Raw genomic sequence first — 12,500 nt, forward strand, 5'->3', positions numbered from 1 at the left:
CCATAGGTTCTCCACCAGCCTTTAACAGTTCAGCTGGGATGCCGCAGATATCTGCTGCTTTACCATCTTCAGCTTCCCTGACTTCAGTCAGGTAGGGTGAATCCTCACTGATGGATGGGTCTTGCAAAGGAATCTTTACACTACCCACATCCAAGTTAATTGTTGGTGGATCAACCTGGTACAACTGCTCAAAATACTCAGCCAACACCTACACACCCCAACGGGATCTGAGATTATCTGGCCACTTGCTGAGCGGACTGCAGTCCTCTGTGAGGAGGGCTTGGAGTTCAGCTTTCTTAGGGGTTGGTAGGCAAGATGAAGGTCATTACTAGGAAATGGTGTTCGCCCTCCTCTGCAAGATTCCTGATAAACTGTTCCTCGTCCCTTCTCAGCTGTGATCTAGTCCTGCTCACCAGGGAACAATGCAAGTCGCGATCCCCTGACAGCCGAGCCGTGCAACAAGTATATGTGGCTTCCAGTGTCTCCTGTGAGATGAAATTCTGTCTTGCTCTTGGGCATTCACCAATCGATTCTTTGGCTGCATCGAGCGTTCCATGCTTGGAGGTGTCCCAGGGATGAACAGGGCCCATAAAGCCCCTGAGTGCTGCAAACAACCAGACTAGTAAACCCCCGGGCACACTCACCCTCTCTCAGTCTCTCCACATGAAACACTCTAGGGTGTTCATTGGGGCGACAGGGGGTTCTGAAGTGGACCCGGAGAGTAGCCACAACTTATCTATGAATAGTTCCACAGAACTCGGCGCTCCGATGTCCCCTGCAGTTCTGGAGGTCCAACGGTGCTGGTCAGAACTCTGATGCCAAGAGCCAGAAATCCTCAGTTTCTGTGACCTAGCAAATTCCCGGAAAAGGAAGTTATTCTCATTGCCAGCATTAGTTCCTGAGCCATAAGGACCAAAGAGCAAGACGTTCCAAGCCCCCACCTGGGGTTTAACTCGGGCAGTCACTCCGGGTGGACGCCACCTCTGCCACCCCCACCGACACTGCCCCATATAGCAAGGGTTGGCTGGCTGCAGGCCCCATAATCCACCTGTGGGGGTTCCATGGGCTCTGTTCCACAGCCTCACGCCAATTTGGCGGCCGTCGGGACCCAAACGGGACGACGGGGAACCCCCGCTCCCAGACCGAGTTCCGGTGGGAACCACATCCTGCCATACTTCCTGGGTAAGAGGGGCGTTTGCCTCCCCCAACACCAACAACTATACGTTTTGCTGCCAGTTGGGTTTTCTTAAAGAGGCGGACTGGCAAGCCTGCCTCCTCACAGCCATCCATTAAACCCAAGGGGCTCGGTGGCACACACACACACACACACACACACACACACACACACACACACACACACACACACACACATATATATATATATATATATATATATATATATATATATATATATATATATATATATATATAATATATATATATATATATATATATATATATATATATGTATATATATATATATATATATATATATATATATATATATATATATATATATATATATATATATATAATCACACATATAGATAAGTAGGTAGGAATATTGTAGCTATATTTCTCCTCATGTGCTTTTATGTGTATGTATACAGTAATGTATACTAATCAGCATATAGATGTGCATTTATATGAACTATTGATATATGTTTTAGCGAATACCTGCTGTCATAAAAAAAAATCGGCAAAAAGAAGTGCATTTTAGCCCGCGAATCGTAAGCCCCGCCCCCTCATGACGTCATCGATGTCGTGTCAACAAGAGGTAAACAAAGTGACATGGTCATCCCTTCCCGATGAAAGCGACCGGTTTATCGTTATTTTTGACTCGAAATGGAGACTAAAATTGCGATAGTGACTCTCTTCTGCGTCCATCTGGCCTTTGAGACTGTCCTAGCTGCTAACCAGATCAAAGGACTCGATGATGCTATACTATTTCGACTTACTTGGCCGGGATCGGAAAACAGTCTGTTGGTAAGATAACATTTTTTATGTCATTTTATTTTTTATCTATTTACCGCAATTTTACAATAAGTGATTTATAGGAAATATGTAAAAATATCAGTTGATGAGCGTAGTGTTTCTTGTTTTCGTCCGTGTGTCGTATTTAGGGAGAAAAAAGTAATACATTAATTGAACTTTATATTTTCATTTCCGTATTTTCGGGTTTCTTTTATAATCCATTCGTGTATGAATTCTTATCAGTGCTTTCTCTTTCTACTGTTTTTATTTTCCTTCGTGTTTTTCTTTGCTTTTCTCCCCCCCTGATCCTGTTTTCCTTATTTTTCTCGTTTTTTAAATCCCTTTTTCATACATTTTATATATCTTCTGTTATCTGATATTCTTCCTGTTCTGTCAAACACTGAGTGGATTACAAACTATTGTAAGAAGAAAACATGGAGGAAATTGTGTAAAACTGTAATGGGTCAAACATTATACAGGAAACCTAAAGAGGTCAGTTGATGAGCATTAATTGGGCAAATGTTATACTACAGTAGATATTATGAGTTTAGTTACACCAGAGTGTTAGTGTTAATTAGATGCAAAAAAAAATTGTGTGTTTATTAATTAGACTTCTTTTTTAAGTAAATAATTTTGAAATGTATTTTTTTCATGTGTGTATGTTGATTGAAACTGCAACATAAGGTATATGATATCCTGAAACAGGTGTAAGTAGTTATCTCAAATTAGGGGTATTTCATATAGTAGAGAAATATGTGTAATAAGAGCTATTTAGCTCTTAAAGATAATGTTATATTTTGTATGAAATTAATCCACAGTCTGCATGAATATATTCAGTCCTTAGTCAGGTATTTAATTGGATATGAATAAATAAACTTTTTATGCATATATGCATTTCAAGAAATTTTCTTGAATCCATTAGGTGATTTCTTAATATCTGTTTAAAACATACTTTTTATGGCAAACAGTTTCATTTTCTCTTACTCCACTCTAACAGTAAATTTTAGTCAAGCCAAACCACTGTAAATACAGTACTCCCACTTTAAGCATCCACAGGTGTCAACTACTCTACTCTTTTCAAATAATTTCTCCACCCCTGCAATTCATACCCAGTTTTTCAAATTTCACCAGAGCAGTTTTTGGTTGTTAATATTGAAGCACTCATTCATGTCAAATACATACCACAAAATAAAATTTCAAAGCTGAAAGAGGTTTTATATCCAGATAATTTTGGATGGCTACCCAAAAGCATTTTTTTTCCATTGTTTCAAGTCAATTAGTACTTTCTAATTTCTCTTTTCTTATTTGTTTTCTTTCAGGAATCACCTGACTATGAAAAGCTTGTTATGACAACTCCCAACAATGAACAGTACCAGTGTCTCATCCCAATAAACTATGGAGATGATGGGGTGAGTTTAATGAAATGGAGTATCAACTTTATTAAATTAGAAATAGATTTTAGATGAAGAATGTAAACTTCACATGGTATATTAGTAGCAAAAAGCTAATTAGAATGATACATTATTAAACATGAAATTACTGTTGAAAATTAAACCCCAGACTGTAAATGATTCTGCATTTTCTATATTCAAAGTATAGAATTCTATTCTTTCTTTTCTGTTGTTTGCTGTAGTAGTGATGCTGTGTGCTTTGTTTGCAGGATGATGCAGATATCTACACAGGACCAAATCCTCTGACATTGTTGATGCCGTTGTTTAAGAAGCAGACATGCAACTTGTGGGTGAGTTCTGCTGCTGCCTTACTCGGTCCATTTTTCTTTTTTTCTCTTATTATTAGATATTAAGAAATGCATACATACTCCTACATATTTATATTTCCATGCATGTACCTACATATACATGTTTAAAGCCACATACAGACAAGTGCTCGTACCTCATGGAATCCTATCTCCCATATTTCGAGTTTCATGTAACTGTTCAAATTCAATCTCATCTTTAGCACATAGGTGGCTGTTCCATTATTTAATAGTTCTTATGGAAAATTGAATTGTTTAATATACTAACATTGTACTTTTTTACTTTTGTTTGTGACTTATTGTTCTTTTTCTTGTTCTTGTTTATGACTTATTGTTCTTCTTGCATTGATCTGCAATAATATACATCTATATCCCCTCCTCTCTCTCTCTCTCTCTCTCTCTCTCTCTCTCTCCTCTCTCTCTCTCTCTCTCTCTCTCTCTCTCTCTCTCTCTCTCTCTCTCTCTCTCTCTCTCTCTCTCTCTCTCTCTCTCTCTCTCTCTCTCTCTCTCTCTCTCTCTCTCTCTCTCTCTCTCTCTCTCTCATGAGTTAACACACACTCTCCCCACACACACATCCATATATACAATTATGTATATGCATCCATATATGTTTAAGTCTCTCATGTATTGTTCTGTAATGTAAATCTAGCCACATCTTTATTTACTGCATTCCCTGTAAGCCTAAGCTTGGTACACTCCCCCCTCTATAGTTGGAGTCGTACTGGACCTACGAGCTGTGCCATGGCATTCACCTGAAGCAGTACCGTGAGGAGCGAGAGGGCAAGTCACCTCGAAGGCAGGAATACATCCTTGGTGTCTTGTCCATGGAAGAGCTACGTATTGCAGGCATGTTAGGGGGTTTTGCATTTGTATTAGCTCCATAATTTTTAGCCATCTGTTCAACAGTTAAATGCCCCTGATCAACCTGACTTTTAAATTTTAACCCACTCACACCAGATGATGTCTTGTCACATCATGATGTAAAATTCACTGATCTCAGATGACATCTAAACACATCATGAGCCCATTTCCAGTTGGCTGGGATGACACCGCAGGAGCCCAGCCATGAGGAAGACAATATCCCACAAACAACACACACCAGTGCATTCCAGTCACAGAACTTTACTAGAAATTGGGTTAATCAATCCCTATGATATTAAATGCTCTCCCCCATTGTGACAGTTGCAACCCTATTTGCATATCTAGCAACCCTCCTTCAATGCCCACTCTTCATTACCCCCTTCCCTAACTGCAGAGGCCAAGCTAGATGAGGAGCTGAAGGCTAACCCCAACCCAGTCATCCCCACCACCAAGATTGAAGGAATGGACATGCCCTACTTTATGATCAACTACACTGATGGAACCATTTGTGACCTCACGAGAAAGCCGCGCGTCAGTCACATCCTCTTCGTGTGCTATGAGAAAGGCCGCCACGACATTCACAGCATCAAAGAGACATTTACATGTGAATACGAGATTGTTGTGCTCTCGCCCAACATCTGTCAGCATCCTTTCTATAGGTGGGTTGGAGAAAAATAAAAAAACAGGGAATAAGGTAAAGGTTTTTTTATGTATGTGTGTGTATATTTGTAGGTGGATTTATATGCTTGAGAGTAATTGTACAGTGGATAGGCCTGAAAAAGAGATATCAAAGGGTATCCTTTGGTGTTGTCTTTTTTCTTTTTCTTATTTTTTTTCACATTCTGATCATCCATTTCATTCTTCCTTTTGTCTGTGATCAGAATATCTGTTTCTAGCATTTTATGTCTCAATTCTGATATATAAAAAAATTATTGTTAACACCCTCTCCCTCCTGACTTGCTTTACTAAGATTCTTACCAACACTACCAACTGGTTAAAGCAAGTATTCATATTTCTTCTCATTTCCTTTTTTTGTCCGTTTTGTCCACTACCATTCTTTCTATTTCTTTATTATAGAAATATGTGCTTGTGTCCTCTCATCCTTGCTTATGCTGTGATATATTATGTTAAATTTTTACTTTCTTGATATTATTCATAACCTTATTTTTATTTAATTAAACATATTTGTTATTTAATTTTGTGCTGTGCTTTTCATTTCCTCGTTTGTATTTACCTAGTTTTACGCAAACACCCTTTTTCATATACTTGTGTGATTCATTTTCCCTTTTTTTTATACTCAGTATTGATTTACTTCATCATATTTATTAAATGAATTCTATTGATTTCTACCCACATCATTTACCTCAGTCTCAATATCAAGGGGATATTCTCCTGAACTTACCTATCCTTATTCAGATCAACACACACATATCACACATTCCACATTTATTCCCACTTCTCTTGTGTATAACCACCTCAACTAATTTAACAAGGAAAGAAAGGAAGCCAACTGAAGCCTCCTCCCGCTTTCACCCACAGGCCACGGGAGCTTCCTCAGACGGACCTCCACTGTATTCCAATGTCAGGCGCTCCCAAGAGGCCACGGAACCTGCGGAGGATAGAAACAGAGAGCCTCAAGATGCGTTCCAATGGGGCTATGGTTAGTTGCCGACCCAGGGAAGGGAAGGGATGCGGATTGAGAAGGCTTTGGAGGGCTTGGGCATGTGATTGTGATTGTTGTTGTAATTATTAGGAGGAGGATGCTAGATTGTGTCTTCCACTTTTTTAGGGATAAATGGCAGGGTATTATGCCATGAGAGATAGTTACTAGATTTTTTTTTATGGTGATGTTATTGTTGTAAGAATTTTGGGGTAAGAGGAGCAATTCAACTAATAGGTTTTCCCCTTTATTGTTATTATCAGCATTATTATTTTTGTTGACATTGTTATAATCATAATTATTGTATTATTCATATATTTTTGTTACTCTGAATATTAGTATTATAAGCATTATCATAATTATTGTTATTGTTATTATCATTCTGATTTTTCTTGTAATCATCAGCAATTTAATCACTTTGTCTCTATTAGAGAAAGATTTTTTTTTTTCCCCACTGACTACAAATTACTCTTTCTGTCTCTCTCCCCCTTTTTATTTGTAGCTGAGCGGAGTTTCATCCAGTGGCTCCATAAAACTCGAGGTAGTGGACGATCCCGACCACCCCAGTATAGCCTCCGTTACCCCTGAACCCCCTGCCAAGCTCTCCCTCTTCCCCCCCCAGCCAGCCATTGATCAGAAGCTCGTGCAGGACTTCCTCAATGGTGAATACTGCCTGCATGGGGTAAGTGAAAAGCGATTTCTCAAGGGAGACATAGGAGGTCTTTAGTGTGGTTTTGACAAGAGCAGGCTTGTGTGTTGTGATTTTTTATATTTTTTTTTTTTTGTTTCATTTAATCTTTTTATTTTCTTGCTGATATTTCTTCAATTCAGTTGAAGAAAGAAGAGGATTTTTTTGTTGTAATCATTTTGTTCTTTTTTAGATTTGGGTATACATCCCCCCCACCCCACATAAACATTTAAGCTCTTGGAGACCCACAGTTTCTTATATCTTCTTTATCTTTTTTCTTCTTAACTCATTCTCCCTCACCTTCCCTACCCCAGGGCTCTGGATGGTGGAAGTACGAGTTCTGCTACGGGCGGAAAGTGGAGCAGTATCATGAGGACCGTGACGGAACTAGAACCGTAATCCTCTTAGGGCAGTTTGACGTGGAGGGCCATCGTGCATGGATACAGAAGGTAAGCTTAACCCATTCACACTGAGTAAAATTTCAGTTAAGTCAGGCAAGGACAGGCATCCAAATACTGGACACTACATATATCTAGGCAATTGTCCAGCTTGTGGTTCGGTGCCCTCATCTTAGCAGTCAGGAAAGTGACCTATGATGGAATGAGGCATCACCTATCATCTGTATTTATTGGTAATGACATAATAGAACATTACCAGTCACCAGTAGGTTAAAGAGGTGCAGATATATGGGGAGAAATTAGAACTTGTGGTGTGGACGGATGAATTTGATGGAACAGACATAGGGTTGAAAAGACATGAGGTAGAGGGGTGAAAAAGGTAAGGCAATACAGGGTAGGAATAGGTAGAAAAGTGCAAGTCAGTAAAGGAATGAAGAGAGTGAGATTGGGTGCAGAAGAGATAATGTCTTATCATATCATGGCTGACCATTCCTTGTGCCATGATGACAGCCCATCACATCACACATGTCAAGCCTCCTCTAAGTTGTATGTACTAAACAGTTGCTCACTTGTTTGGCCTTGGCAAAAGCATAGAGAGTGGGGGTAAATTTGCTTCCCATGCTTCTAATTTTTCTCTCAAACAGATGACTCCATGTGCACCCAACATATAGTTTGGTTTGGCACCAGGAGCACATGTCATGAGTAGCTCACAGAGAAACGTGGAAAGATGGGAAGGGAGAAAAAAGAAATGAAGTTAGACGTCAGACAGAGTGAACGTGTGTTGCATAATGTCTAAGGATGGATAAAGGAGGAAAGGAAGGAAGAGGAGGATGTTTGATAGATTTCATAATAAGAAGAGAATAGAGAGGAGAAGAGAGAAAGGTGAAAGAAAGAGCAGGTTCATAAGTAGATTGCCAGTGGCATATATATATATATATATATATATATATATATATATATATATACACACATATATATATATCTATATATATCTATATATATCTATATATATCTATATATATCTATATATGTATATATGTATATATGTATATATATATATATATATATATATGTATATATATGTATATATATGTATATATATGTATATATATGTATATATGTGTATATATATGTATATATATATATATATATGTATATATATATGTATATATATATGCATATATATGTGTATATATAATATATATTTTGTGTATATATATATGTATATATATATATATATATATATATATATATATATATATATATATATATATATATAATATATATATATATATATATATATATATATATGCAATGTATCTAAACCATTTTAGATAGTTTAAATAGGAAAAATAGGAATGTAGAAGACTTCCTTTCTCATGCCAATTGACATCACTTCTTTTCCAGCACCCAGAGAAGGTGTACAAACCTGGCAGGAGGTATGTGTCACACTTCTACTCTGGGGGCACAACATGTGACCTGACGGGCAGACCACGTCAAGTTGAAGTCAAGCTCAAGTGCAAGGAGTCACAGAGGTGTGTGGGTGAAAGTGTTGTTTTTCTTCACATTTGCATGTAGACTCAATGAAATTTTTGCTCATTAGGGATGACAGGACAAGATGTGTTGTTTTGCAATGGTGATTTTCCTTTTTTTTTCAATGAATCATTACATAAATTTTCTTTTATTTCATGTTCATGTTTTGGGTACTGAAAAAGTGCTTCTTACTTTCTGACAATTGCATATTTAATATATTCTTACAAAATCTCTTTTTCTTCAAAAATATAAAGTCTTATAAATATATCTAAGCTGTTCCTCTTTTTTTCCCTCCATTTCTCCCTCTCTCCCTCCCCCTCCCTGAAATAAAAGCTTTACTACATCAAACTTACTAAGTTGGAGGGGCAGGTAATTCCAAGAGGTTTTCAGTCTTGCTCCATATTCTTCAGTACTGTAGCAACCCCTGATAACTGATACCTATTAGTTGGTACCTGGTACTCCTTGCCTGCTCTTCTCTAAGTGTAGTAGTGTTATCCTCAAAGTCAAGATGGATTGCTAAGTTTTTAATTGTTCACTTTTCATGTTTTATTCTGACTGGCATCATGCATCTGCACTTTTTTTCTTTCCTTTTCTTGTCTTTCTTTCTTGCAGTTGCTTGTTCCTTCAGTTTATAATAACTGAACTTTTTCTTGCTCTTTGGTTCATCGTATGTGGAAACTGTGATTATGAAAATGTAGAATGGCCCTTTAATAGACCACATTTGCATTTAACAAGATACAGAAGATAGAAACTGAATATCAGTTTATTATTTTAGAATTGCATTATTTTATTAGCGTATCATTTGATTGTTGTTTTTTGTTATCTTGGATTTTTTTTTTTTTTATGGGGGGGTTGAATTTTAACATATTTTTTTTTTTTTTTTTTTCCCATCTCTTCCCATTTTTGTAGTCTGAAGTGTCTGCTTGTGATTGTGATGATAGAGAACTTTTGACAAGATTGAACCATTTTGAAATGTTTTGCTCTGTATGATCCTACTCTTCTCTCCTTTAATTCCCTTATATTTCTTTTTCTTTCTTTCTCCCATTTCATTCATATCCTCTTCCTTTTTCCTCTTCCTCTTCCCTTAATTTCCATCTTCTGTTCCTGCTCCCTTTTCACCCTCTCTCTCCTTCTTCCCCTTTCCTCTCTTCCTCCCCCCCTTTCCCCCTCCTTTTCCCCTTGCTTCTGTTCTTCCATTTTCTGATTTTCTCTTCATCTCCATTTCTTCCCCTTCATTCCCTTGCAAACCACCTCAATTTAAATTTCCTCCTTTTCATTCTTTCTCTTTCGCCCTACTCCCCTCCCTTCCTCCTCCCTCTCCTCTCCCTTTACCTCTACGATCCAGATGACATGATCATCACATCATGAAAAAATTTGGCTTGAGGGATGGGTGATGTGAACATGCCATCAGGGGAAAATTTGGCTAAGGGCCAGGTGATGGGAACTTGCCGTCATGAAAATTTTGGCTGAAGGCCAGGGTGACGGGAATGTCTTGTCATGAGTGCACGAGGCTCTTTGAGGTGATTATACTCAGTGGGCTCATAGGAAGGAGCCTTCACATTATTTCCATTGATTAATGAGTGTGGAATGTACCATCCTGGAGGAGCGTTAGCTCCAGGGAGGTGTTTTTTCCATGTTCAGCATCCTATTCCTGCCCACTGTGACTGGCAGCAGATTGTATTATGGCACAAACAACAAAGTATTACTTACTGACGTCATTATTTCACTGGGTTATTGAGTATCTAGAGAGATATGGAGTCTGTGTAAGGAAAACAGTCTATTACCATCGGGATAAAGCAAATCAAATGACAAATATAGACATTGGAAAATGGCAAAAAAGCTAAAAACACTTCTGAAGAAAAAGAGAAATAACATTCCAAATGGAAGGCATGGAGTTTTGTCACCACACGCAAAAGTTTGTATGCACCTGGCCTGATAGCCATGTACTTGACAGACTGGCTGCTTAGTAAGCCTAATGCCCGTATTTCATGCCACATGATGGCAATGAAGCATCTGGAGCCAATGGGTTAATTATCTCCCTTCCCATCTCTTCTTTCCCTATTCTTCCTCCTATTCCATTTCTACTCCTCTTAATATCAATATATTTTAATTTTTGAAACCTGCAAACCTCCAAAAGACATAATTGTCATTAATAGTCATGGTGAGTTATTACATTCATACAGTATTAATTACTGAAGTGCAAGAATGTTATTAGATACATTATTTGATAGTATTGTTAGATTTGTAATTTTATAACATATCTTAGCAGCATTCTTTATGAACTTTTGCTTAATCATTTTGTTTCTTTTCATTTGTACTGGAAGCTATTCCTCCTGTCATCTCTCTCTCTCTCTCTCTCTCTCTCTCTCTCTCTCTCTTCCTCTCTCTCTCTCTCTCTCTCTCTCTCTCTCTCTCCTCTCTCTCTCTCTCTCTCTCTCTCTCTCCTCCTCCTCTCTCTCTCTCCTCTCTCCTCCTCCTCTCTCCCCTCCCTCCCTCCCCTCCCTCCCTCCCTCCCTCCCTCCCCTCCCTCCCTCCTCCTCCTCCCCTCCCTCCCTCCCTCCCTCTCTTTTTTTCTCTCTTTTTTCCTACAGTACCCTGAAAACAGAATAATTTTTGGCTTTTGCTACAGGAAACTGCAGTACATGTAATTTGGTTTAAATATTTGAGTATAGTTGACAAAGCCACTATAGCTACATAGAATAAGGAAACTTTTGCCTTCTAATACTTTAGTAAATCTAATATGTTTAAGAGAATTGTCTTTGAAGACATTTAATGATATGCACATAATCAGATAAATGTAATATACTGGAAATCTAAAGAATGAATCTTGACTTTTTTTCTTTTTCTTCATATTTTGAGGTACTTTACTTGTGAAATTTTTATTTTATAGAGAACAATTTCACCTTTGTTTTGTTATTATTTTTTGTTTCTGTGAGGACTTGAATACATAGAGTTCAAATTCATATGTGCAGAAAAAAATTGCTTTTGAAAACTTTTCAAATTTTAATGCAGTAAAGTCAGAATATCTATGAAGTAGTTTTAGTGGGTTTCTTATGAATTTAATTCCTTATCAGTAATATATCAGTATATATTTCTTGTCACATACATGATAAAGAGGAAAAATGTATTTTTTAATTCATTCCCATTTTAATTATAAAAGTTCCTTATTATTTTATTTTTTGTATGAGTGTTCCCCCTTTTCATCATGCTTATGAAACATGTGACATTTATATTAAAAAGGTTTGCATGAGAATAACAGTTTCACATGGTTGGCTGTGTTAATAAGCTTTATACATCATAATCTTCATAAAGATCTACATATTTATCATATAGTGTATGATATATATATATATATATATATATATATATATATATATATATATATATATATATATATATATATATATATATATATATATATATATATATATATGTATATTATGTTGTTGAAGGATTTAAGATTGAAGCATTGATTATGTATCTTGCAGTTTAACCCTTTTCCGACGGGTAGTATTCATAGTGGCCCGGGCCTCGCTGCCGGGGGCTTATATCGTCGCCCTAGCATGCGCGACCACTCATGCCAAATACCAGCATCCCATGCCGTTTCTTCGTAATACTACGAAGATATGT

General features: G+C 37.4%; 1 protein-coding gene across 1 annotated transcript in view; it reads left to right on the plus strand.

The window, feature by feature from the left end:
- The first annotated feature begins 1,748 nt into the window (after nt 1-1,748).
- Nucleotides 1,749-12,500, plus strand: part of LOC119584375 (endoplasmic reticulum lectin 1-like) — a 16,261-nt gene continuing 5,509 nt past the window's right edge. Inside the window, exons 1-9 of the mRNA XM_037932951.1 lie at nt 1,749-1,986; nt 3,294-3,383; nt 3,635-3,715; nt 4,441-4,576; nt 4,986-5,250; nt 6,131-6,251; nt 6,754-6,933; nt 7,254-7,388; nt 8,745-8,872. Of these exons, the coding sequence (XP_037788879.1) occupies nt 1,846-1,986; nt 3,294-3,383; nt 3,635-3,715; nt 4,441-4,576; nt 4,986-5,250; nt 6,131-6,251; nt 6,754-6,933; nt 7,254-7,388; nt 8,745-8,872 (1,277 nt within the window). The 5' untranslated portion in view covers nt 1,749-1,845. The remainder of the gene's footprint in view (nt 1,987-3,293; nt 3,384-3,634; nt 3,716-4,440; nt 4,577-4,985; nt 5,251-6,130; nt 6,252-6,753; nt 6,934-7,253; nt 7,389-8,744; nt 8,873-12,500) is intronic.

Source organism: Penaeus monodon, chromosome 18, assembly GCF_015228065.2.
Source record: "Penaeus monodon isolate SGIC_2016 chromosome 18, NSTDA_Pmon_1, whole genome shotgun sequence".
Classification (NCBI taxonomy): Eukaryota; Metazoa; Arthropoda; class Malacostraca; order Decapoda; family Penaeidae; genus Penaeus; species Penaeus monodon.